The sequence below is a fragment of the Falco punctatus genome (genome assembly GCF_963210335.1).
Source record: "Falco punctatus genome assembly, chromosome: 1".
NCBI lineage: Eukaryota > Metazoa > Chordata > Aves > Falconiformes > Falconidae > Falco > Falco punctatus.
In genome coordinates, this window is record NC_137580.1 from 59,206,680 (window position 1) to 59,234,269 (window position 27,590).

At 41.5% G+C, this 27,590-nt stretch overlaps 1 protein-coding gene across 3 annotated transcripts in view; it reads left to right on the forward strand.

The window, feature by feature from the left end:
* Positions 1-27,590, forward strand: part of CRACD (capping protein inhibiting regulator of actin dynamics) — a 131,337-nt gene that overhangs the window by 82,303 nt on the left and 21,444 nt on the right. For all 3 annotated transcript variants that reach the window (XM_080385522.1, XM_080385523.1, XM_080385524.1), the window contains exons 3-4: positions 10,525-10,693; positions 23,102-23,237. In XM_080385522.1, the coding sequence (XP_080241648.1) occupies positions 10,525-10,693; positions 23,102-23,237 (305 nt within the window). The remainder of the gene's footprint in view (positions 1-10,524; positions 10,694-23,101; positions 23,238-27,590) is intronic.

Genomic DNA, 27,590 nt, shown 5'->3' on the forward strand with positions numbered 1-27,590 from the left:
AAAATGGTTCAAGATTTGGATCTGGGCTTCAGCCTGTTGCCTGCTTGCCGTATAGGGATAGGTGAATGAGGAACAATTAGGTAAGGGCTGTAAAATGCTTTGGAGTTTGAAATACAATACTAATATAGAGATTAATGCTAATGATCAAATTTGCAGTTTTGTCCTTAAGGTCAGCTTGTTCAAGATTTTTTCAAAATCTTGTTTCTGAAATTGCTGGTAGCAGTGTTGGTTAAGCGCTGGCTCAGGTGGAGCTTTTCTCTTGAGAGCATTCAAGTCAATACTGAGATACCAATTTCATCCTTAAGCTGATAGTAGCCTGCGTTACAAAACCTGCCAATTTCAGAAAAAGGTGGGAATGGCCATCTATCCTTGGCACTCGGGAGGGAGATCCCCTGCAGACTGGAATACCAATGTGTCAGCGGGGGAGGTAAAAGCGCGGTATGGTGCTGTTCTCTGTGCGGCACGGAGGGGAGGCTGTGACGCTGAAGATGCAGAGGAACAGGAGCTGTAAGCCACCTGTGAATAGAGGAGAAGTCTCTCTATCTTGTTGTGAAGATCTAGCCAGGTCTGGCATATTTCAGTGTTCTGAGGACTTGCGGCTGGGTCTCCTGGTTGCATGCCAAGGATGCAAGCCTCATCCCTGGATAGAACAGAGAATGTCTCCATGCAGCGCCTGCTTCTTGAAGAGTGGGATAATCTGGGCCTGTGTAAGTAGTGAAAGCTGGTCGGGCAGTGAAAAAACAGGTGTTGGATGTATAGGCAAACTCACAGACTCAGGCCAGCTGTCCCTAGTCTTAATCTGGTCACCGTTATTGTCAATTTATGCAAAAAGGATTTGCTTATCAGAAGAGGTAAGTGAGCCTGGAGGAGTGGTTGGGAAAGGAGAGCATGCAGCAGAAAGGTGGGGAAGGAGCAGTGAGGAGGTGAAGGTGTCCTCCTGCCCTGGCTCTGCAGAGCTCCAGGAGAAGCGGTGGCTCCTTCCAGGGGCAATGGCATTTCCAGGCTTTGGAGGGGAACACAAGAGTAGGTTCTTTACCTCCTGTGCTGCTGGCTAATGTTATTTCCCATGATGTTTTGGTGATATGCCAGTCTGGGAAATGAGTGCCATGATTCCTTCTGAACACCTTGCCCAATAGGCTAAGGTGTCTGAGGTTTGACTTCCTTCAGGAAAAAAAAAAAAGCCTAAACAAAACAAAAACCTTCCCAGCTCCCTACTTCACTCTGGTTATCACCGTGCAAGCATTCACTTTGGTCTTGATCTTTTTACCAGAATTGGCTGGCAAATTCCTGAATGCCATGGTTCTTGCAGCTCTTTTCTTAAGAAATAGTTTATTTTCTTTATTTTGCTACCCAGCTGTAAACCACAACAGCATGATTTTAATTCTGTGAAATCAGAGATGGTCAGAAGTATTTTAGTTTTTAGACACATTCGGCCTGAGTTTAGCTTAGACTTGGCTTCCAGGTTACTCAGTTATGGGGTTTTTGTGACTCATTGCAAAATTTAGAGCTGGTTCTGAGATATCAGCCTCCTAAATTTGGGGAGGGGAGGTGGTTTTGCTGCCTCCTGTTCAGCTTTCACTTTATAAAATTTAATGAGGAAATTATTAAAATAGAGTTTCTACTGCAGTGGTTGGTAATTTGCTTGGAATAAGACCCCTTTTACTCTTGGCTTTTCTATATCACTTTATAGTTCTCTAGAACTTTGAAAGACAACACACAGGCATAAAGTAATCGGTTTGGGGTTCCCCCCACTCCCTGTTTAGAGTTACATGTAGAACTATGCCTGAACTTTTAAAAATGTATTTTTACATCACAGAAGACACATGGTAGCTTTCCTTGTGATCTGTGGAACTGCTCTAACTCAAAAGGTATATTGATAGTTTCCAAAAAAACCCTCCACCAATGAAACATCCCTTATGACTGCGGACTAAGTTTGTAAAATGAAAAATGGACTCTTCATTTAATCTAATTTATCCAAAACATTTTATCAGTTCATGTGAATTTTAAAGGTAATATTCATCTATTTATTTGTCATTGTAAAAGTATATTAAATGGAAACTGAAAAATGAAAAAAATCACTTGAAGCCATTCTTTGACGCTTGCTAGTTGTCATGGTTTCACCCAGCAGGCAGCTAAACACCACACAGCCACGCACCCACCCCAGCCAAAACCAGGGCACCAGTCACAATGAATCAAAAAAACATTTTTATCTGCTGATTTTCTGCATTAATTGGTTATTATTGTTCTGAGTAGTGACACCGCTTTGAAAGTGCTCCATAAATTGCTAGTTTTAGTGCCTGCGGCTGCTGTATGTCACAGTATGTCTTTGCCGGTTTCAGTCTGTCAGGCAGTAAAAGCAGAGACTCTGTCTGGTTTTGCACCACAACAAGAAATTTTTATCCAATAAGACTGCCCTTATGTGACATTCAGGAAAGAAACAAAACACCTCAGCAATGTATTAGTTTGTTTGTTCCCTTATAAAAGAAGGAAAAAGTTCCGAATCCCAATCCAAAATACATTGGAGGTACCTGCTTGATCTCAGCCCTGGTTTGTTAGCACCTGGTGATGTATTTAGCCAGCTGGGTCTCCTTCCCCTTGCTCAGGTAGTAACCCCTATCAGCTTCACAACCCCCTTCCATAGGATGACATTTACTTTTTTTATAGCTGCAACACAGTTCTGGCTTATAACTATCCTGTGACCAGCTGGTGTGGCCAGGTCTGTCTTCTTGCCCATTTCTAGCTGTTTGAGGCCAATTTACTGGAAGAATGTCTCAGCAATATGCCCTAAATGAATATGTACGTAATATTTCAACATCGCCTCTCATTTCTGTTATCCCAGTTCTCCAGCCATCCAGTCTTTCTGGCGTAACGCTCTGACTCTCCTCTGAGTTCAGGATACTTCTCAACTTTGTCTTATCGATAGATGTCAGCAGCATGCTGTTAGCACTTGAGCCTTAATCGCTGAAGAGGTTTGCTCTATGAGTTTCGCGCTCGCCTCATGAAAATTAACATTTTCTATGGTAAGCCAGTAGTTTCTGTGAGAATGATTGCTCCTTCTCTCACTGGCGAAAAAGCGGGAGGTGGTATGATCCAAAAGCACTGACCTGTTCAACACAGGAATTCTTCTAGGGGCTGGAGGGGCAGAAAAAACAGTTCATGTAACACAATCCCCTGCAAGAATAATCTTAGTAGAAGTGATTTGGGTGCAGAATCCTTGTCTGTCGGCAGCCTGTGCCACGGGGAGGGGCAGCTCGAGGCGTTTGGCCACGTCAAGTTGCGTTCCTTGGACTTTGGACTGCTCTGCCGTGGGGCCTCAGGCAAGTCACTTTGCCTCTGGGAGGTTTGGCCTTCCATCTGCGGCCTAGCCAGTAGTTCAGGTTTTAAATGCTTTCAAGCAGGAATTGTGCCATGTAAGAAACAAATCTGCTGAGGGAATCCCATGTTATACAATTTTTTTTACTCAGAGAAGGGAATAATAAGCGAACATCTCTTTACTGCATTGACCTGAAGTGTTTAATGCAGATCTGGAAAACTGAGATAAACCCCGGCATACCAAAAGGGTCTTCCATCATGAATAACTTGAGTTAATAAGTCTTGCCCTAGTAAAATAAAACTTTCTCCCTTCTGTTACATAATGGGTGAATGTTTTGTTGGTGAATCAGAAGCTATTGCAGTCTCTTCCTTTCTGAAAGTCTCACATGCATCACTGAGCCCAGAGCTATTATAAGCAGGTTTTGTTTTAGCCCATATGTTCTGCAATGCAGCCCAGCACCTCAGTAATATCTTTCACGTTTACTTAACCCTTTCGCAAATGTCCTTATATGTATGAACTTTGCGAGGTGCTGTCACTGTGCTCAAGATGCATATCCCAAGTTGTTTTAAACTATTTTCTGTGTCACCTTCCCCCTGGAAGCTGGGAAAGGAGACACTCCCTGGCTACAATAAGGTTTGCTGCTGAAGTTTGTACTGACTTTCCCATACTGTCTTCCCTGCCGGGAGTCCCCACTATCCCTAGCCTATCCCATGTGTTCCTAAAGTGACGTGCCTGCTCTTGGTTTGGCTGTGTTTTTCAGAGAGCGGTGCCTTCCCCATGCCAAAGGTGCTGCCCAAGGCTGGCAGTGGGATGGATTAGGGAGGCAGGATGTTGGTGTTGAAAAGAAGGGTTGGGTAAGGAACATGAGGCTTTATGACCTCTAGGACCACTCATTGTGATACTTAATAAAAATAACAGGCACAGAAATACTAAGAATGGCTGGGAAGGCTTTAATTCATAGACGGGAAAAAGAGGAAAGCGGGATCTCAGAAAGGAAGGAAGGTGAGACTCTTGCCCAAGTAAATGAGACTGAAGATGGGATGGGAGAGGTATTTACCTGGCTCTGGTTCTTCTGTTTAATGTCACCTAAATGCTTTAAAACTGCCTTTTACTCCTTGTCTCCATGAATATCCCTTTCCTGCCACTAAAGACCACCGTACTAATCCTCATTCAGCGGAGGTTAAGTCCTTTTGCCTTCAAGTGAGTAAAATAAGGTTTTACTTTCCCTGTTACTTCCTTGTTGTGTCAAGAGAAGTGTTGAAATAGTTCTTGCCTTGCTCTGGATGATAAAAGCATATTATATGGTGTCCGAACATCAATAAACTCTACTATACTGATTCATATATATTTCCTAAAAGCTGACTGTCTCAGCTATGTATGGTTTCTTTGAAAGGTACAGTCTTTGGGAGAAAGAAAAATCAGAAAATGGGCTGTTGTTTATGGAAATGTTTTTGCTTCTGCAGGTGGCAAGGGAAAATAGACATTTCTGAAAAGTAAGATTGGTTCTGGCTGTGTTATGGATACTTTAGGTAGTATTACTAGTTTATATCAGGTAATCCAAGAATGCCTCATCATCTCTGTGGGACAAGGTTTGCAAGAAATTGTATCTCTTATAAGATCACTTGATACCCTTGGAAAAACAGGCAAGCATTGGCATGCTATTTTTCCTTTGCTTTGCCTAGGTGTTTCATGAGGCTATTGTGGCTGCACCAATTTGTTGCCCTTGATCTCTCTCTATCTTGTTTTCATTTACTGTTTCTCAGGTATCGATTTCATCTCTGGTCATATTATTTCGTCTTATCTCTGTCAGCATGGGACTATTGCATACTGCCTACCTTACGAGCGTTATGTGCTGTCACTAACTGTCTCACACAGTTGAACTCATTGCTGGGAGGTTACGTTATTGAATCTGAGCATCAATCTTTTTTAATATCAATCTTTGTTGTTATGTTAAATGTTTCCTTAGGTTCTTTGGTGTTTGTGCCTCCTTTGTGTATCTGCCCCATGTCCATCTATCAGCCCCAGCTTTCTTTTTAGCTGCCTATGGAAGGGAGGGCAATGGACTGAGGGCGGGTCATGGAGGCAGAAAATGTTCAGAGACCAACTTCCCCTGTGAAATCTGATGAGCTACAATAGCTACAGGAGCTCACACCTATTCTGAATTGTGGGAATGCGGTTAGGCAGAGCAAAGTTTGCCTTCCTTCTCACTCCCAAACAATTTGTTTCCCTTTCCTGGAGGAGTGGAGACACCTCTCTGGGGAGCATTGCTCCCAGCTCTGAACATAAATGTATCAGTAATAACTGAACATCTCTGGGGACTCACAGAAATAGATATACTAAGATGTGGAGTGGGTGGGAAAGCTGGAGGCAAGTGCGGATCCCAGTTTACTGGGTAAGCTCTGCCCTATGAGAACAGACTGGGCAGGGGGAGCCAGAACGGCTTTTTTTGGTGAGGAGCTGAATAGCAAAGAAGTTTGTGCAAATGCATGGCCAGTCCAGGGCTCAACAGAGCAGTGGTAGTGGCTATCCTGTTATTTTAAAAAGAGCATGAATAAGCATACTATTAGCTTAAAATCAAGGCAGAGTGTTTTATTACTGATACTGGCAATGTACATCATAACAGCCTTTTTCTGCTGTAGAGATGTGATTAGAGATGTCAGTCAATTTACCCTCTTAACAGTGTTCTTTAATTCCCTTTTCTGACTTGGCTGCTGTATTGTGCCTGCAGCCCAGTAACCCGCCTGCCCTCTCCCTGCCATGCAGTTCTTAATGCTGTGTGCGTTGTGGATTTCCATTCTCTAAATTCTTTATGAATTATTAAATCAAACAGGAATTTCTATATCCTCATTAATCTAGCCTATTACACCATATTTTATACTCATTAAATTCACTAACAAGGAACACATTATTTTGCAGACAACTCCTGTGCAATATCTCATACTACAGATAATACAGTAATACAGACGGGTGCTGCATTTTACATAATGAGCAAATGTCTGTTAAATCTCCGCAAATCCCATTGAAAACCTGAGGTTTGAACAATCTTGGCCAAATGTAACTTCAACTTTAAGAAGTCACTATAAATCCTGCTTTTATTTATTTTTTCCCTCAACGATCATCTTCCTACCCACCAGCATTTTCTTGGTCATCTCTGCTTGGAGAGGTTTCTCCCTGCAGGTTTTCTCACCCACGCAACTGTGAGTGCCCCCAGCACCCCAGCAAGGAGTAAAAGCTGCAAGGAACCAAAACCTAGTTAGATATTTAGGTGTCTCTTTGATAATTATTTGAGACTTTCTGTTTCTTGTGTGAAGCTTGCTTTGCTTGAAAATTATTTTTCAGATGTTTCCAGTGGTGTGGTCCCATCCAGCAGCATAGCCTCACACACACCCACATTGTGCCTGTTGCTTAGGATACATTACTCACTTTCTTTCCAGTCATTTAGATCTCTTCCCTATGTAAGCGTAATAGTTAAATCTTTATTTGACCTGTGCTTCTGTTGAGGGTTTTGTGCAGTTTTTGAAGGCATTACAGCCTAGGAATCCATATGGATTTGGGTGACATTTGAGCAATTTAACTGCAAGCTATTTTATGGGAATTCGTCAGCTGGTGTGTTGCTAAGACTTTGCCAGCTGGAGTCCGAAGGCTGTGCCTGATTTATCAGCAATGAAGCCCATTGCACCCACCTTTTATCTTTCTTGGGGAGCACCCTAGAGTGAAAGAGAGTGTGAGAGGAGTAGCTGCTCCTATCGGTCTCCCCGCTGTCATTGGGAGTGGAGGGACCATGTGCTGCCTTCACGATGCCGATGCTCTCCACTTTAACTGGCTCTGTGTTAGGCACTGCATGTCTTTATGCAGCTGACAAATTACATGACAGGTTAAAGATTATTCTAATCTGCTCAGCTACTCTTCTGGAATAAGCTGAGAAGGGAGCGTTTACCATATGTGCTGTGTTATTCTAGCTAGCGTATCCAACCTTGTTTATCTGTCGCCTTCACACCTCATGTTTTTCTGTGATTCAATACTGATTTCCTGGTAACTGTTTACAGCGATTTGAAAAAGAGAGGCTTGCCAAACAGACAGGAAAAAACTTTAATTGCTGATTCCCCGTGTTCTCCTGGGGCTGGATCTGTAGGGTTCCCATTTGAGTGATTAAGGAGAGAAGCAAATGGCCCATGTAAGCAGACTTGCTTCCTGGCTATCTCAGCAATTGTCCTTGACACAAGTTGACAGCACTGGGTGCTCCAGCCTTCAGCCTATCCTATCCTATTTTTTTTTCTTTCAGCAGTATAGACAGACAGGAGGGATGAGTCATGTTTGAGCTCTAGCATTAGAGACTCAAAAAGCTTCTGTGCAGGGCATTGTCTGTTCTATTGCCAATGTTTGGGTTCCTTTTTGTACTTGTTTTACTGCTATAGGAAGCATTTTACCCTGTAGGTGATATCATCCCACATCTTCCTCCATAACATCTTGCAAAAAATTTACATAAATAGATTTTTTGTCTTAGTGGTCAGGCATTGCCTCCTTAGAAACCTGGAAGGGCTGGCTGCTCCTTTTCTCTGCACTGGTAGGATGTGGAATAGCGTGTACAGCCTGTACAGGGACGGTTGTTCATCGGTTTTGCAATGAGTCACGAAGCCTGATTTAAAGAATTCACACTTAGTAATGTGACAACTGTGATGATGGGGTATGGAGCGGGGAAACAGCTAAGGGGTATATTAAATCACATGGAGAAAAGCAGATCTTGGCTGGAGATAACCATGTTGGCTCTCACCCATTTTGATGAAATGACAGCTGTGTTGACCTGTCTTATTTGTCCAACACCTAGATTCATAGTTGGTGAATCAGTGCAGTAGATTTTGAGTTGAGGTAATTCACAGTTATATCTGAGGACCTCCAAAAGAGGAGGAGGCAAGAGTAGTGTGGATGAATGACACAGTGAGAACCTTTTTTTAAAAAGCTGTAGTTGAATTGATTTATGCAGTAAATTGGATTAACCAGCAGAAATGGCATCACGCAGCCTTCCTTTTCAAAGAAGACTGAGGAAGAAGGCAAGGTGGGAACTGTGGAGAAACAGCTCTTTCACCCAGTCTTGTGTCTGGTACTGATGCTTTCTCTCCTGTATGCTCTGTCGTTTGATTTATGAGTTTTTACAGGCAGTCTCTGAAGTGCATGAAGTGTTGGGGCAGCTGTGGCCTAGAGCAATAATTCCTCTCTTTCTCTGCACGACTGCCTGACTGTCTGTTGGGGGCTTTGTGTAAAAACATATTTCTCTAAAGTCAGAATTGAGCAGCAAGCAATTGGTGTGGCTGGAGATGCAAGTTGGTCAGCTTATAGATAGCAGAGCTAGGGGACAGGGAGCGCAGACCCCTGTACCCCTTTTTCTTCTGTGCTGGTAAAACTGCTGTCTCCGTGGTTGTTGATTTTCTTATCTGCTCATTGTGGGTCAGTGATCTGGATCAAAAAAGTCTAATGCTGGGCCTGAATTTGAGGTTCATAATTCAGCTTTTTATTTTCATGCTGCTACTGGGATGCCTGGTTGTCTTAATGAAGTAGCAGAAATGCTGTGTATCTTGACAGCCCAATGAGAAGAATGACAGCGGTGTAAACTTCTCAGGGATCTGTAAAGGAAATGCAGAATTGCTATCTGTTGCATCTTTGACATTATAATTTCAGGCTAGGTTTTCTACTTCATCCACAATCAGGTACAGATGGATTCACAAAATGTAGCTTTCTGGCTCTTTGTGTAAGTTTGATTCCACCCCTGGGTTCAATTCGGGCTCATTGGCACCATGCTAGTTTGGAAACCACTTGTCACTGGAAGCAGCCAGATCACGTTGTGCTTGGGTACATTTTCTCTCTCTAACTACCCTGTAGTTATGCCTCTAGCAACTACAAAGAGGTGTTACCCCGATGTGGCCTTGCTATATACAGCTATAGCAGAGTAGAGTGTAAAACCTGATGTGGTATTAAAAAGTACTGTTGGCCTACAGAAGGTTTTTCATGTTTCCTGGGCAAATGTTCCTACACAGGCCTCTACGTACTTTGCAACCAAAATTTCTGCTTTCAGCTCAGCAACGGCTCGTAGAAGAGTAGAGCGTGCTGAGGCGGTGTGTATGCACACAGCCTGCAAGAAAAGCACATACAGGGATTTAAATAGCTTATGAAGATATTTGTCACCAGTACAATATGATGCTTCTCAAACTGGGTTGTGATAGGAAGAGAAAAGTTGTGTGGTTCTTTTCTTAAAAAAAAAAGCCAGTTTTCAGTAGATTCAATGCAAAAATTAAGTAGAAGCAGAAAAGAAATTAAGTTCTTTGACAGTTATGGTGTTTTAGAAATTCTTTGGTGCATCACAGCCCTCAGAAAACCCTTTCTTGGCAATAGTTAACAGGAAACTCTTGGTACTTTTCAGTAGATGTGGGGAAAGTAGTTTGACGCTACTTTTATTTTCTTCAGCCTTTGGTGGAAAAAAAAGTTAATGTTTTTTTTCTGGTTAACTTTTATTTTTTGTTCCTGTCTCATGTCTGTTTTGTCTTTTTGCTGTGCTTTTTTTGGCGGAGCTTTTAAAATTTAAGTGTCTCAAGGAAGAAATGCTTGGTCAAATTCTGATCTCAGTTACTTGGGGGAAAAAAAAAGTCAGAACAATGTATTGACTTTGCTGATATAAAGCTGGATGTTTATTGAAGTAACCCACCAGCAAACCAACAGAACTTTATCCTGTTCTCTTTGTTCATATGTAAATTGACTTGTCTGTTTATGAGGCTACATAAGTGAAATACAGCTGGTTGTGTTCAAATGCTTTTAATTCAAGGCAACGGATCCAGCACCTACCAAAGTGGGGTGACCAAAGCAGTGCTTGTCTTTTGGTGAAAAGGTCAGAAGTGTGTGGTATAAAGCCAAAAAATGAACCTCAGCATTATATTCTGGCTCTGGAAAATTATCCTTTCTCTTCATCCAAACATTTGGCTTGCACTGACACCTCCAAGCAGATCCTTAAACCCACGAGCAGATGTTTTAATGCTCTTACCTTTGCTGTGTCAGTATGACGTGTCAACAGCAAGTGGCAGCCCTGCATTTACATTGCAAGCGCCGGGCTGCTTCAGGCTGGTGACTTGCTCTTTGACCTCATTCTTCCTTTGAACCTGCTGCTGCGGTGCATGCTCGCGAGCCGCGTCCCTCAGCCCTGCGCCTGTTTGTCTTGTAATCCACAGACAAGAAAAAAGCAGGCAAATTCCAGCCTTTCAAGAAGCTCTTCGGCAAGAGGAAGAAAAGAGAGCCCGTTTCAGACTGCGAGGAAGCCAAACTGAAGCCCAGCCACTCCTTCGGCAACGTCTGCAATGGCACCTTCTCCTCTGACGAAGAGCCAAGCGGTGGTCTGAGGTAAGCGCACGCGGGGCTGCTGCCAGCCCATGCGAACACAAGGCTTGTCCTCCCTGCTTCTAACGGAATTAAATTTAAATTCGGCTTCTGCTGAGTGGTATCAAGTTGTACACTGCTTTTTAGGAAGCATGTGCATCTCAGTCCCTCCTTCGAATGTGACACCTGCTGCCATAGACCTCAAGGTCTCGCTTCTTGCATGCGTCACTTATTGGGTACGTGTGCCGGTCTGCAAAAAAAGAAATCCCAGGGTGAAGCAGAAATGAATTTGAATCCGGCTCAGTGATTTAACAGAACTCCATGGCGATCACCTGAGCAGAGGTATTAATGGCAGATGTGTTTTTAAAACTGGGAAAAGGAAAACTTGAACTGGCTGCTACAGATACTTTCTTGTGTACTTTTCCCTCTGAGGTGCTATCTCTGGGTCAGGACAGACACATCCTCTTTCAGTGTCTCAAATCAATCAAAAAGGGATACTTTTTGCATTGTAATTGGGGTCAACAAACAGGCTGCTTTTATTCTGATCTGATTTGAATGTATAGTAGAAGAAGGAAGAGAGGGGAGAGAGGCACCTGGAAATCAGATCATATTCCAGTGGCAAGAGAGGATGACAGAAAGACAGCATGAGAATTTTGTGTAGAAATGGTGGGAGAAAGGAACTGCAGAGTTATCGTCAGCAATCTCTTAACTAGGAACAGAACAGAAGAAAAACAAAAAACCAAGCAAACAAAAATCCAAACCAAAAATAAAAAAACAAACCACTCCAACAACAACAAAAAAACCAAGACCAGATGCACAAACTAATTGGGTCAGTAATACTTATTTCACTTTCTGACTGAAAGTCTCAGATAGATTAGTTGACTTCTGGTCAAAGCCTGCTTCTTTGGAAAAAAAGGACCTGTTTGCGCTGGGGAGTGAGTATCTGAAAGTAACTAAGAAATCTGAGGGCATCAAAAAAACATACCAAATCCCTCTGCCCAAGAAAGAAATCTGCCCAAATCAGAAACATCACACTGCACAGTATTTTCAGTGGTGCAAAATCGTAGCTGTGAATATGTGATTTTTAAAAAAAAAATATTTTTTTTTGTAAGCTTCTAGATTTTTTTGTTCCATTCTGTGAAATTCTGTAAGTTCCAGGTTCCATCTTTGGTTTCTGCAGTGCAATCTTGTACACCTCTTTTGCCTGTCCCAGCTTTTCAGAAAATCAAGACTGAGCATAGCCACACTGTAAATGGAGCTGTGACTGACTGCTATTGCATTGCATTACCTGTGTGCATGATGCTGAGACTGTAGGAAGTTACAGTGCCTTTTGCCTTAGGAGTAAACTGATGAACAAGAGCAAAACAAAGGGCATCATCTCACTCTCAGGGGTTTCCCATTCAGAGTAACTGAAAGTGCAGTGCTGTGCCCAAGAAACAGTGATACGTGAACTTCTGCTGTTCTTCTAACGGTGAAGCAGACCCTTGTGAGACTGTTAAACACTTGCATTTTTAAACGTATTAATTTTTCTATTTAATAAAGTCATTAAATGTAAGCCTGTGGTAGAATAAATCAGGCTATACAATTTAAGTCACAGGGGATTAGCAAACGTGAAGGGTCCCACATCTCCTCTCAAGTGGAACATTTCTTTCTGTGCCTGTGATTTGTGAGAGGTTCTTCTGTTTTAGCCTGGTAGAAATACTCAGTCAAAACTCTGTTTGTCCTGTCAGGCTTCATGGTGCAAACGTGGTTGGGATTTGATAATCATTTCCAGTTTGCAGGTAGTGTTTGTCATGTTGCTCATCTTACAACAAACATGGATGTTCGGTGCAGTGCATTAGATTGCTTTGGGGAGCTTAGTTTTGCCACTCCTTTATGTTTTCAGCAGCATGACTTCTATCCATTATATTTTTTTGCCTTTAGTATAATTTCAAATGTTCATGAATTGAATGTAAAATAGGCTAAGTAAAATAATATACGTAGCTATTTACAAGTTGTCTAACAGCAGATATATTTCCATACCTTCCACTACTCATATAGAAATAGAATAGAGCAAATACCAATAACTAGTAGTATATTTATATAACCAAAATCCCAAGTAGTTTCAAACCATTTGCTTCAAACTCTTCAAGAATGTACAAGGACCGTATATTTATAGAAGCTTAATAAAATTTTGCAGCAAAAGTTCAGGGGTGCTCCCGTCCCTTTAATAGAGCTATATTTCTTCAGCAACCTGTAAAGTACATTAATTTGTTATCTGTAGATGTTTCATGTGGACTCTTTGTTTTGTTTGAGGGAGAGGATGTTGTTATTTTTAAAGATATTAAGGGAGGATTCTGCTTCAGGGAGGCAGAGGCAAGCAAATAAATGAGTTTAGGCTAAATAAGACATCTGTATTGCTTCCAAGACCTAAGCTAGTATTTCACTGTGTGCTGTATTGGCTTACAAGCCTGATCAGCGCTAATGCCTGAATCTCTAATGGAGACTGCGCCAACCGGGTGATGCAGATGTACCAGGAGCAATTTAGGTAATCTGCATATGGTGTAGATTGACTAGCTGAGTTGGAAGCAGCTTGAGAGATCTGCCTGTCCATCCTTTCTTACTCCTGGACTCATCAGATGCAAATAACTTGCTCGGTATCCTGATGTATGCACGCTTCAACCTATTTATTCATCCATGTTGTTTTGCAGTTCCCAGGTAGGAGGTTTCCTACTGCAATTTGTCTCGCCCTGCCTTATGAGAGACTGGAATTCCTTTTCCCACTTTTATATTGCCCTTCTTGAGTTTACAAAGTTAAAACTGTATTCATTAACTTTCTGTCTAACTTTATGAGCTGGAAGACAGAAGTGCTTATTACAAGACAAGTTGTGTTTGTGGAGCTTCGCTGAAGTCTCCAGAAGCTTCTGTTCTGAGGCTATGATTTGGCACTTTATAAGATTTTATATTTGTTTTATTTGTCACAGTTGACACTAAGCAAGTATTGTGAGGATATACCTGAAAGGGCACCTGTGTAGTGCCCTGTGAGAAGTTTGTCATTCTGGGTTGATGTGCAGAGGCAGCGGGGAATTAGATTTTTCGTGCAGAGGGTACAGTAGAGTGCCTGTACTTGGGCTGAATGCAATATTTCAAAGGACCTGGAATCAGACCTGCCAGGTCTTTAAGACTCAAGTGTGACAACACTGATCTTCTTCCAGGGAAAAGTCTCTCAGCAAACTTCAGCCTCTTGAAAGTCCCTGTCCATGAAATGGGACCCCTTTATTTGCAGCATCGGGCAGTTCTGTACGAAGTAATCTAGACCAAGAGTATAAAAGTGATCCGTCTACCCGCTTGCAGCTTCAAGGAGCTCCCAAGATATCTTCTCTCTGTCACATCCAATTTTTATATGCCGGGCATTTTATTTTTTTCCTTTTGCCTTATTAGCCTGATTTCTGTAATTGGCTTTTGTCAGTCTCCCAATTTCCTTTGTAAGTGCCTCATTTTGAGCACCTTCCTGACTCCAGTGGGACCACCTTGGTGCAGTGGTTCTCAGTGTCCACCTTCTCCTAGAGACTTCACCTCGGCAGCACCCTGATTTCAGTAAATAGCTCTTCAAGCCCAAGCACAGCAAAGCAACATATGTCCATTGTAAGACTTTTAGAAACAAAGCATGCTTGGATTGACACGGATCTGTGTAGAACAGGTTTCTTATTTCTGGGTAGTGAGGTCTGTTGTGGGAACAACGGGGTTTTCCAGGATGGAAAAGGTTGTAGCAAAGAGCAGCTTTGCTCTCTTCAGTTTATTTGCCTGGATCTTTTTATAGGATTCAGTACAGGTTTTGGTGAAATTAGAGTTGTTTCACCTTTTCTGTAATTTACACTGCAGCTGAGCAGCACAGCAATAGGAGCCACAACCACCTTAGGAGTGGCCATTCCCGCTGTGTCCCGAGTGGCTTGTGGTCAGGGTGGAGGAGTGGGAAAAGCTTTTCTGAAATGGTCCCCGATGTCTTGACAGAACAGAAGACATAAGACTAGCACCATGCTCAGGGCTTTTGGTGATCTGACCCTTTCTTGATACCTCGGCTCTTGCCTTTCTCCCTCTTATTAGCAACTTGCTTAAGCCTTTGTGCTCCAAAAGCTCTCTTCTCAGGTATGTGAGCTAGGACTTTTCACTGCTTGTTGCAATTTTATCACTTACTACAAATTTGCACTAAATGCCATCAGCTTGCCATTTTTCGGTTTGCTTTTTAAAAAAAAACACTACCAGAGTGCAAAGATGCCTCAATATGTATGCTGTATGTAGGTATGTTGTAGTTTGTATATGATCCTGAGAAGTCTTCAACAGGATTTGTCTCTGCAGCTCTTCAACCTTTTATACCAGGTCCCACTCTCCTTTTATGTCTCCTTTTTCATTCTTGTCCTTGGCCCTGATCATGACTAACTTCATTTTCGCTCCAGTAATCCCAGAACTTTTTATACTCCGGTCTTCACTTCTTCCATCACATATGCTGTCTTTCTTTAGTCTCCATGAAAGGTTAGGTTGCCTTACTGTCCACTTGTCCTCCCCCTTGCCTCTGTTTCAGATGTTTTCATTGCATTCCCCCTCTAATGATCACATACTTTATTTCCTTCCTGATACTGCATAGCAACTGTCTTTTCAGCAGCTGGTGAGGTCTAGGGCAAGCAGAATTGTCACCTGTAGTATAATGTACTGTCTTATTTCCTCTTCCTTTCCTTCCTTATAAGCTACTTAGCACTTCTTCCTGCCAAGGCTAACTTAGACTTTTCACAAACATTTGCTGCTATTTCATAGAATAGTGACGCATGCAATGGATTGCCGGGTCAAGTGTGAAAGTTTGACCATCTAGAGTCTACTACTAGTCTACTACTATTTAGGCTAGTCTACATATTTCTATGATAACTGGTGAATTGACCACAGTCCTCAAACTGCGTTAGGGATTCACTTGCAGAATCACTGGAAGCTAGAAAGATGCTTTTCTTTGCTCTGCATACTGAGGCTTTCTGAAATCAGACAATGTGGTGAACAATTACATAAAATTAATGTGCCAAGAACTGTCTAGTCCCACATCATTACCTTCTTGACTGACAGCAGCAAGGGCAGGGCTGCTCCCTGAAGGAAGGCAAGGGGAGCACCAAGGGGGATCCCACAGCAGCGTAGAGGCTTTGCTGCCCAGGGCCCAGTCACACAGTATCTACACAAGGCAAGAAGGACAGATGCTGGCCAGGTCCAACCAGAAGCACAGATAAGGTGATACCTGGATGATAAGGCAGGTCTGAGACTGAGAAAGAAAGTCATTCTGTAGGTCAGGATCAGATCCACTGATCACACAGCAGGTCCACATTTGCAAAGGCAGGACCAAGGGCAGGCCAGGAAATCCGTCTGCAAATTGAGGGCTGGATCGAGATGCTTCGTGACCAGGCACAGTTGTGAGAGACCAGCACTCCTCCAGCATAGCTCAGGCAGGGACCAAAGCCTCAACTGTGATCTTAAATAAAGCTTGTGGACACATGCGTGCGGGTAGAGGTCCCTAGATAAGGCTGGTCAGGGATGTTACAGCTTATTAGTGCACTCAGGGCCTTGATACTTCCCATGATTACTTCTTGTGCCCTTAATTAACACGATTTTAGTTAGATTATTAGCATGTATTCAAAATTCATCAGGAACTTTACAGTAAGTTCATAGGTTACAGAACCCATGATGACACCAAATGGGAGCTTTTTATAAGGTAACGTTGTATGATGTCTTTGAAATGAGCAAGATTACTAACAGAGAGGCTTTGCAGGTCATTGGCATCAGAGGGGCTCTGGTGGGTCGTAACAATAGGACTGTGAAGTTTTGCTAGAGTTAGTGCCCTGAGGTGCAGCAGTCCCTGAAGGTGATATGGATATATCTTTGGACTGAGCACAGAAACGATCTCTAAGTTTACTTTATACAAAAGAATCCTTCAACTACCCTGCTAAAAAAGTCTCCCTTTTGCCTGTCTAGCTTGCAAGGACTGTGTTTATGGGTTTGTTAATGGAATGAAGTGACACACTGTCAGAGCACAGCTGTAACTCAGAGTTATATTGCAGCATGGACAACATTCCCCATTCAGGCATGAGTTAGAACCAAAACTCACATTCCAGCATGACAGATGAAAGAGAGGACACTAAAAATACAGCTCAGGATTATGATCCATTTTCCTCTCTTACAGTATTAATGCATCTCTGGAATGACTACAAAATACAAATTATGTTTTTCATCTCTAGCTGCCCTGGGGACATTAATGGGAGATGCAAAGAGCTGGAATCACATATCTATTTTAAAACAAAAAATTAAGTAAAGGCAACTTATCACTGCACTTGTCATTTCCCTGGGACACTATTCTGGGAGGTGATTCTCAGATGTCCTTGAAGGGATTATACTAAGGGTCAATACCTGGGTAAAACAAATTCATTCCTACTTTGCATGCTTTGTGAATTTTTTAGTGTTAAAATGGGTTTATGTTAAAAAGTTGACTCTAATAATTACAGAATTGGTTTCTAATGGAAATCTAAAAGAGTGAAGATCATGAGACTGGGATGTTTTTGGAGTCAGTCTCTACAAGCATGAAAGAGCAGAACAACTCATTCTTTCCCTTTATTTTCCAGTTTCTATTTCGAACTCTTTAATATCAGAGTGGGAGGAACATTTATGACACATTGAAGAGGCAATTGGTGGTACTTTTCTGTACTACAGTAATGCACCGATATGGGATCACGCAAAAGCTGAGACCTCAGTGTTCCCTGCTAGCAAAATGTCCCCTTTCTAAAGACACCACATTTATCTTTGAGAGGAGAAATAGCTCTGGAGAAAAGCAGGGTCTAAAACGTAATAGCCACCAGTACTGAGGTAGACTTAGCCTTGTATCTGCACAGCATTACCCCTGCACATGTACTTAGGGATGCAGTCCCCCAGCAGTATATGCTGATGGAAGTCTGAACTGTAGTTCTCTGACTCTTTCCAGCAGCTCTCTGGAGATGTAGCTGGCAGGGAAGCTTGTGTCAGTGTTTGCTCAGCCAAACCAGGAAGCTGTGTGAGGTTTTGAGTTTTGTTGGTTTGGGGTTTTTATTTGTAGTTACTCAGTCAGAACAGCTCTCTGAATTGTTTCATGTGAACCATAAGCGTTAGGCAGGCACAAAATAAGTGATGGCAGCATGCAGGGAAGAGGACAAAGGGAGAAAGTGTGGTATCTCTTCCAGTCCTGACTTGGAGTATCTAGACCTGATGGAAAATCACATCCTAAACAGATGATGATGCACAGCAGTGGATGGCTGATGGGGGTCCAAAGACCCATCAGTTTGCTGGTCATCATGGGAGAGAAGTTAAGATGTTTCTTGAAGTCTCAGGATGGTCCCATTCTGCTGTGAGTGATTTGTTTCACATTTCCTAGTTTCCTAGCATATACAGACACCTCAGCAAGAATGAGTAATGGAAAGAGGAATTACTGCACAGACATTTTTGCAAGCCAAATTCATACATAGGTACATTAGAACTATGATACTTCTGATATCTATGTAATCTGTTTTACCTGTGGTTTTGTGGGAATCTTCCAGAAGTCTGGAATACAGCAGAAGGTGTTCTCCCTTGCCAGGGGAATGCATTTATCAGCACTGAGTTAAACAAAGAGTCTGAGAAACAAACTTATTTTGTGCAGAAAAAAGCTATTTAGGCACATATTTAGGCACGAGATGTATTTGAGGCAACTCTTTACAGCTGAACAGTTAAACCTGGACTATGTGTCTACATCATGTACATGGTCAAGATGTGATACGGTCCTTGTACTCCATCTCTTGCTCTATTTCACACCCATTTGACACTACTGGTTTTGTTATTTGTGAAAAACCTGTGGGATGGTGGGTCTGCTGTACTTTTATGCTCTTGAGGTGCCCTCAAGATAAAGACATGTCCTGGTGCATTCTTTTTGTCTAAAGCCCATGTGTATCAAAGAACACCTCGTACATTCTCAAAACCATAGTAATTCTTAAGAATTTTGTCCTAATCAAAGAAGGTGAAAAGTATGTTAGTTTTGCTAAGAAACCAAGTATTCTGTGCTATCTTCAGGAATCTGAAGGGGGATACAGGTGTGGCAAAGAGAACTCCGACAACGAACGGAATTAAGTTTGCTTCAAGTATGAGAAAATTAATTTTGAAAATTTGTGGTTTGGAACTGAAACTGGAACATGATACTTAGGTTGCAACACATCTTCAGAGAGAACATCTTTAAGGGTTTGCTAGAAGTGCTTTGTATTTTGGTATAGCACATCCATAATTCATTTAATTTAGTCAGGTTTCTGGAAGTGAGTCAGATGATGATTCAATTATTTTCAGCACAAACAGCCTCTGAAGTGTCATCGTTGATATTATCAACAGAAATGCTCATAAACTGATGCCACTGTTTTCCCACTTCTTTTGGAAGTTATATGGCAGTTTGAAACTGCAGCCCAGGTTTCTGACATACCATGTATCTATTGAAAGCCATTTCTGATGTCCACAAGACTTTTAATTGAGGGGAGGACTTTCTGAAGCACAGCCTGTGGATGTGGATTGTGAGGATATTATATATAGGCTTCTGAGGAAAACTTCAGAGGTGGGAATGGTAGTAGCAGTGAAGGAAACTCAGCTATTCATACTGTGTTGTGACTTAAAAGAAATTCAGTCTTTCTGAAAGTAGAACATGAGGAAAGTGAAAAAAAGAGGTGGAAAAAGAATCTTTCTGATATAATCTGTCAAACTCAGCTGGGAGGATTTGAAAGGGTGGTGGGCTCCAAGTGAGTAAAAATAAGACCTTTCAGAAAGTTAAAGTAGCCTGGAAAGCACCTTAAATGTTATTTAAAATCACCCATAAAAGAAACTAGGTTACTACAATGTGTGAATTTTTCAATGTACTTTAGGCTACATAGACATTTAAGCAAAATTCTTAAAACATTTTTACTGGTTATTGGACATGTGGCTAGTAAAATCACTCCGTCACCCAGTTCTGAAATATCCAGTACATCTGCAAAGAATTTTGAGGGGATAAGGTAGTGAGAAGTCTTGGGTTAATTCACCACAGGGTTTCTTGTGTTCTGACAATTTGGAGCGTGTTTGTTTCGGTGGCAAGTTAATAGAAAAACAAAAGTGGACAAGAGCTTTCAAATATTTGGCCTCAGCTCTATGAACCAAAAATGTGTGATGCCATGTAATGAGCAAGTGCCTAAACCGAAAGCAGCTGGTGTATGGGAGAACACCAGAGAGATGCTGTACGTGTTTAGCATGGTCCTAACCTGCCATTGGTACCATTGTGAGCATTTGTCAAAGGTAGGATCGGAATTTCAGTGGTGATGTACGTAGGTACTCCCAAGCTGTTTCACATCACCTGCTGTCCCAAGGGAAGCTTTCAATGACATTTTAACAGGTCTGATCACGCTAGCCATAAACCCAAATCTGCACATAGCCAAAAGCAGGTGTACTGTGTATCTCGGTCAGGAGATTAATTGGATTAGTTCAGTCAGGAGGTGAGACCATCTCACTGATGGCATCCTCGGCTCAGTAGCATGATAGGGAAGATTTTTCATCTACAGCCATGTCCCAGGCAGTCCACTAGCACTGACCTCAGCAGTTGCTCTTTTATTCCATTTCAGGGACTCAGATTATTGGGCAGTTCCCGCTGGCAGAGCATCCCTGCTGCTGGTCAGCTGGAGTTTTGAGGTTTGAGCTGCTAGCAAACCCTGTTCAGTTCAAAAGCTGCAGGTTGCTGTTCCCAGCTTGAATATTAACAGATTCATCAGGAAGGTCGCGAATGACTTGCAAACAAGTCACTGAACTCTTTGGTGCCTGAATTGCAAACCTTGCCTACTAATTAGCTGTAACAATAGGAATAAACATGAGCTGCCTAATGTTAAGTATAAGGACGCCAACCCACTGGACAGTAAAAGGGGAGAATGGTGTCATGTGCATGGTGAATAGCTGTGAGACAAAGCCACAAGCATCTGGGCCACAGAACTGCTGGAAAAATCTTTGGGAGAGGATCTTCTCTGGAGCGCAATATGGCCTGGGTTATGCATCCTCAGCAGCTCTCTCAACTCAAAGGTAAATAATAAACAATTAAACTCCCACTGGCCTTGCCTTCCGCACCTGCAGCAGTTTCATATATTGAACCATGCAAATGTAGGAGGGGTTGGCATGGGCTGGTTTGTCAAATTTTTGCATGTGCTGTGCAGTTTTGGTTGTGAATTCAGACTTTTTTGGCCCCTTGCTGAATGCAATGCTGGCACTTTCAATTCAACCAGACCTAAGTGGTTAAATGAAAAAAGCCAGCTTTCCCTCAGCTTCATGTCAAAGCACTCATTCTGCAAGCCAGGCCTGCTAGGGATTCATCTCTGTTTAAGGGGCATTTCTCAAACTGTGTTCATGGGCTGATTCCTGGATGGCTAAAGAAGGCAGATATATTCCTATGCCACGCAATTTTACCACAGCTCTGTGTACAGGCTGAATCATGGCGTGGATTCAGGACACACACCTTTTTAGAAGAGGATTTAAAAATATAATTTATGATTTCTCTAATAAAAGGTTTCTAAAAGAATGTGTTTTACCTTTAGCAGCCAAAGGCGATCTAGTTGTGGGTTTTGCTTTAAAAAAATAAATCTAAAATGGAATATAGCATCAATTAAAAGTTCCTTCTCTTTGACGGCTAAAACTGATGGCTGTGAAATATTGACCAGCTCTTCACTTGATTGTGTGTTGGTTTGTTTCAAATGAAGCATGTTGTTCAAATATTAATTCTGGATAAAAAATAGTTTTTCAGTGAGTCTGTGATTGCATGGAGGATGAAACGGTACAGAGAGCTGTGTGTGTTCTCCCCAAAAGCTTGGATTGATCATTTTGTGAGTGCAAATGTATTTTATAACGAGAGAGAGAGAGAGAGAGAGAGGTTGTGTGGGGCTTTTTTCCTATTCTTTTCAGGTTACCTGTAATAAATTTTGTAATAAAAGTCAAGAATAGTCAATCATTTAATCAGTTATAAAATATTAATGTAGTCCTATATAACATTCTTTCATGGTAAGAAAATATTGCTGGTTTTGCTTTAAAAGATTATGTTAATAACCAGGAAAAGTACATTCCAAACAGATATTTTTTTCCAATGTATGAATAGAAATATCTTGAACACTTTATAAACAATTAGCACATTTTGCAAGGGAGAAAAAGATAAGATATTGATTTTCTTAAATATGTAAGGTTTTCATTTTTCTTGTTTTACTTAACCCTCTCTCTGGAAGTATCATCTTCCTTGCTTTTGCATTTGTTTAGAATGTTTTTATCACAGATAGAAAATTGTGTTGATTAGATTGGTATATTAAAAAAATCTATTTTTTTTTCCTCCAGATTGTTTATTTACTGAAGCTATAAATGGGTTCTATAGAGTTGCCATTAGGTTATTAAAAGGAGAGATTTAAGACTTCTCGGTTGTTCAGTTTTCTTCTACTGTGGCTTTTAACATATTTGTATTTTACCAGCTTTCTGCTTACCATGAAATATTCCAGGTGACACAAAACATGACTTTCAAACTCTAACATTTTCCCCCCCAGAATGCCCCCAAAACACCAAAGCTGCAACCCACAAACCTTTTTTTTTTTAGTTCTTAGTTTTTTTGATAAGCCTTTAAAATCTCCAAGAAATTAAATCACTTTTTGTTGAATCCCTTTACCTGTGGATTTTGAGCAGAGCCATATAACTAGGTCAATTGCAATGCAGCCTCATCCTTGGCACCCGTACCTAGTTGAACAGTAACACGTGGGCATCTCTCACTCTTCGTAGCTACTCAAACCCACACGGGTTGGTGTAATATGCTTCTTATCAGTTTAGGGGTTTGATGATAACATTTTATTGTCAGTGTGATCATACTGGTGATAGAAACAGCTAAGCAATCAGCCAAAAAGAGCTAAAGCTAGCTCTTTAGAAATAGATTGCTAGAATGTTTTACCTCTTTCTGTGTTATAGGGCTGCCTTTGCTTGGGACCTGCTGTCTTTGACTAAGAATGACAGCAGGTCCCAAGCATTGGGACTAAGCACAAATGCAGGCTTTCTTAAATATGCAGCTGGTAATGTGTACATCATCATCATCTACTCTGTATCCTAAAAATAACATTTAGATTTGAGACTTCTAAGGAAAATCAATTGAACTTCTCAATGCGCCTATTAAAAACACCCCGCTCTATGTCCTTCCAAGGAGGAAAATTGTGCCTGAAGGAATTGTATACCTCTGTTAAACTTTTTATAACAGAATATGTTTGGATGCATCTCTGCTGAGAATGTTCAAAGTTTTTACATAGAAGGCAAAAGAGTGGGAAAATCTATACAGCAGGGCAGCTATGACACGAAGGGTCACTCTCATAAATTAATTGCCGTGCTCATTTACTTTTTAACTGTGTTTTACAGGTCCTCCCATTATTCTATGGGCAGTCGAGCTTTTTCCCATGACAGTATTTTTATACCTGATGGGAGAACAGAGAGTGAACAGGCCATCCAAGCAATGTCACAGGAGAACGTTTTAGGAAAAGTCAAAACTCTTCAGGTAAGAAATTGTAAGTGGGAAAAATACTTAAAATGTGGTGGGAAATGGTCTCTAGAACGTGTTAAATATGGGTAAAGGTAGATTGCTTTTCCAATAGCCTTGGGGCAGTTTCTCAGCAATGTAAGTTGTCTTGCCAAAAGACATATGAATAAATCAGATAATCTGCAGAAGATCTAGATTTTGGTCTTGAAAGGTATGGAAGTGATGCTGCAAGCAAATCTACAGAAATGTCTGCATCTTGTGGAACTCTCTGGAATTGAACTCCTGGTTTTGGCATGTCCTGATCTTGATGCCCAAGACCTACAGACATGGCATTGAGTGAAAAAATGAGGGTGGTGTTGGTGGCAGGGAATGGCATGCAGAGTGAGACTTCTTTGCAAAGCTGATTTAATCATCCTTTTATATGTATTGCATTTTTTTTCTCCTTCATTTTCTGCCTGTCCTTTTGGTCGTTCTCGTGACAGGTGGAAATGCTTATCTCTCCAAAGCAAACAGCACATAAGTAACTACAGAAACAACACATTTGGGTATTTTCTTCTGAAGAGTTTGATGTGACCTGCTTTCCCTTCTTTTCTAGAACTCTGTCCCATTAGTGCTCTTACTAATGCTTTGGTTTACTTCTTGTACATCTGTAAGATTCCCAGCTGTGTTCTAGACCTTGAAAGAGCTGTCCTTCGGAAGCATGTCTCAGTTTATTGCTCAGGATGCTGACATGTCCTGTCCAAATGCTGATAATTTTTTGATGCTGTGCAAGTGCCGTTACCCTATAGCTGACTAGTAAATTTTAATTGATTTCTTGTACATCCGAAATAAACTCCCAGTCCATCTTTTCTGGAGAGTGAGAGGTCATGCACAGTAGACAGATCTGACCTTCAGGATGAAATTATTCCTTTTTCCTACCTGGTGCTGTCAGCACACAGAGCACCTGAACAGCATTAGCTGTGCTGACTGTGGATGAACTTTGAAGCAGAAACCACACTAGGACAGCTCCAATTTCTCTGTGCTGGTTTTTCACCTTAAATTTCCCTGGGTCAGGTAGATTCGATGCATGCTACTTTCCAGACTGGAGACCATTATATTTTAACTTACTGCTGACTCTGGGCAAAGATGCAGTTGGACCCGTCTTGCAGAATGCTTGAGTCTCGTTTGGATACAAAGCCCACTGACTTCTGCAGGGAGCTGTGCCCTTCCTATCTGTTGGATCTGTTGTCTTGGCTTCAGTACCTAAGCTTTCCTCTGAATAATTTTTCACTTTGTAGGAAATGGGAGAAGCCACTCCTAACTCACCTTATAATTCCCAATGGAAATTATTGCCTTCACTAAACTCAGAGACATGATAAAAAGTACAGTCACTGCAGTTGCTAACAACCATCTTCACACAGTAAATGGTAACTCAAGAAAAAGCAAAAATAGTCACAACTTGGTGATAACTTGGAAGTCACAAAATAAACAGCCAGTGATAATGCTCTTGCTTGTGTGAACTCTGCATAAGCCTTTTTTTGGTGTGGTTAACCTGCATGTATTTTAAGGGGAAATGTTGTTTCAGCTGCTTGATGTCAAAAGGGTGCTTGCCTTTTTATTTAAAATTGAAGGACACTAGTTTTATAATTTTAGTATAGCTGCAACCCAACCTGTTACAACATCCCCAATTCAGCTTTTCCCACTCTGCTGCTGATGGTGATATCCAGAGCAACTCGTTCGATCAGAAAGGCAATGCATAATAGATTGTAAATGACACTTCTATATACATGTTTACACAAAAGTTACATATTCATCTAAATGTCCATCGATTATTTTTTTTTTTAATAACACCACAGAAAGGCTCCTTATACCATGCCCAGGGCCAGTTCTTTCATCTGCAAAACTTGATGCCCATCATGTAACTGTCCCCATTTCCCTAGTCATGATTTCTGCAACTGTTCCGTGAATTTTAGGACAAGATCATGCCAAAATCCCATTGCACATTTTAGGTTGACCTTACAGTTGAGTCTCAGGTCTGGCTAGTTATTGGGAGGGACTGTCATTCCTGTCTGAAGGTTTTATGCACTCCATAGCCCATCCTTTTTTTTCTGCTGTAGTATTCTAAAAGGATCCTGTGTTTGCTGTGTGATTTTGCAGTCACAGAAAACACTGATACTCAGTCTACAGTTATGAGAAGCTTGTATCTACTTTGAAATCCCTTTCTGCAAGCTCACTCCCACTGGGAACTTCTGTATTTCTTCAAGTGGTGGAACAAGAGGAGGCAGTCATCTCTTCTGAAGAGTGCTCCACTCCTTAAAACCAATGCTATGGCCAGCTCCTGGTCTCAATCATTGCTATGCCACCAGCATTACTGTGGGTTTTGCCCAGGCTTGTATGTCATGGCGGAAGCACAACATTTCCAGTTTCTATTTGTCTGGCAAGATGCCCCTCAGTAAAGAAGTGTTGCCAGGATTCAGAGCCCTGTGCTGGCTCTGAGCTTCCTGTATTCCAAATGGAGATCAAAAGCTTTGCAAATTTTAACCTTTTTCAGGATTTTTTTGGGGGTGGTACAGAGAACATTCCTGGAAAACCTAAATCTTTTTTGGAAGAGGCACTGCTTACAAGCCCAACTGAAAACATGATGGAAAGGGTTTTGAAATCAGAATAGAAACACAAGCCATTTAATACTGATGGTGCTGGATCTCATTCTGCTGACCACCAAAGTGTTTCCCTCTTTTTGTCTTGCATTTCTGCTGACTTTGGTGTGTTGATAAACCCACAAAAAATGTTGTGTCATGGTGCAAAACTCTGTAGCAGCCTGGGCAGCTGGCCAGAATATGAACTGGTTCAGCTTCTTATTGTAAGAATTCTTCCTTTCTGATTACGCATGCAAAGTAAATTAGTTCTTTCTGGAATAGCTCTAATTTCTTTTTATTGATTTTCAGATTGGCAGCATTCATCTTATCAGGCTTTCTGTAAATGGATTTGGTCATGTTCAAAGGTTTTATTGTGTGCTAGAAGTCAGGCTGAGAAAGGCCTGACTCCTTGTTAACCTCCTATAGCCTTTGTGTACCCTGAAGTTATTTTGTGTTGGCTCAAGCCATCTGCTGTTGTAAAAGTAATCTTTTCCTTGCCCTTTGGATCTGCCGAGATTTATCATTACCTAGTTTTTAAGATCCAGTGTAGAAAGCCAGCCTGAACCTTCTCCTACAAAGAGATGATACCTGGGCACTGGTACTCTTAACACTGAACTCATTTAGTTTCTTGGGTCTAGTGCTTTACTTCTCGTACAGGACTGTAAATGAGACACAAGAAATGTTTAAAATCTAAATCTAGCGCTGTGTCAGAAGAAACCCGAAAGAAACTCAGGGAGCTTGTTTTTACACCCTTCCCTTTCATAGGTAAGGGGGTTGGTTTTTTCCTGCATCAATGTGTTAGATCCATTTCCTCACATTTTGCAGCTGTGACTCTTCTTCCTACTACTGATTTTTGTCAGAAACGGTCAGGAAATTAACAGAAGACAGGTTTTGTTTCAGACCCACAAAAACTGTAGCGAGTAAAATGGAAACTTGTTTTGAGTGTTAGTATCTTGATGCATCGAAGCCATTATCCCCCTTTTGCTGCGACAACGCTGTGGTGTGGCACTGCTGCTGCCTCTGCAGGCAGGACGATAGCCTGTTCTCTGCCTCTTGCCGTCACCGAAAGTATACGAGGTCATCTGGCATCCATGAGGCTGTGGCACTCAGCTGCAAGAAATATTAAAGGTTGGCTATGGCGTATGGCTTATTGCATTGAGGAACCACTGGGCTACTGTTTCATGTGGCCATGTGGTTTAAAACAAATAAACCCTCTGCTCTGTAAATTTGTAAAACACTCATTTATTACACAGATTTTAATTACAATAAAACACGTCTTGGGAATCCAGACTTCTTGGTCAAATTCTAAAGGGCCACTTTTTAAATTCACATTTCCCTGGCTTTGTAATGACGAATGTCCCCAGTTATTTTCTTCCTGTCAGACCTAAGGACTGTTTAGTTTTGGATGCTACTTCTTTTAGTCATTAACGTACTTTAACTAATTATCAAGCTGGTGCTTCCCCTATTGTGCATTGCACATCTGTATTCTACCAGCCATTCCCATTGTTATTTCTGTTTGATATTGCCCAGATCTCAACAAGGCCACAAAGTCTTTGCTGAACCTCAAAGCTATTAACTTTCAACTTGATGCTCTGCATTTTGTAGAATCAGGAGTGAATTTTCACTGCATGATTGCCCAGCTTTGTATTTTGTACAATTAATTTCTTTGTTGCCAATATTTTCTAGTGCCACTGCAGCCTAATTGTTTTCTTTATATTTGACAATTGTTTTCACTTTATAAACAGAATTTATCACT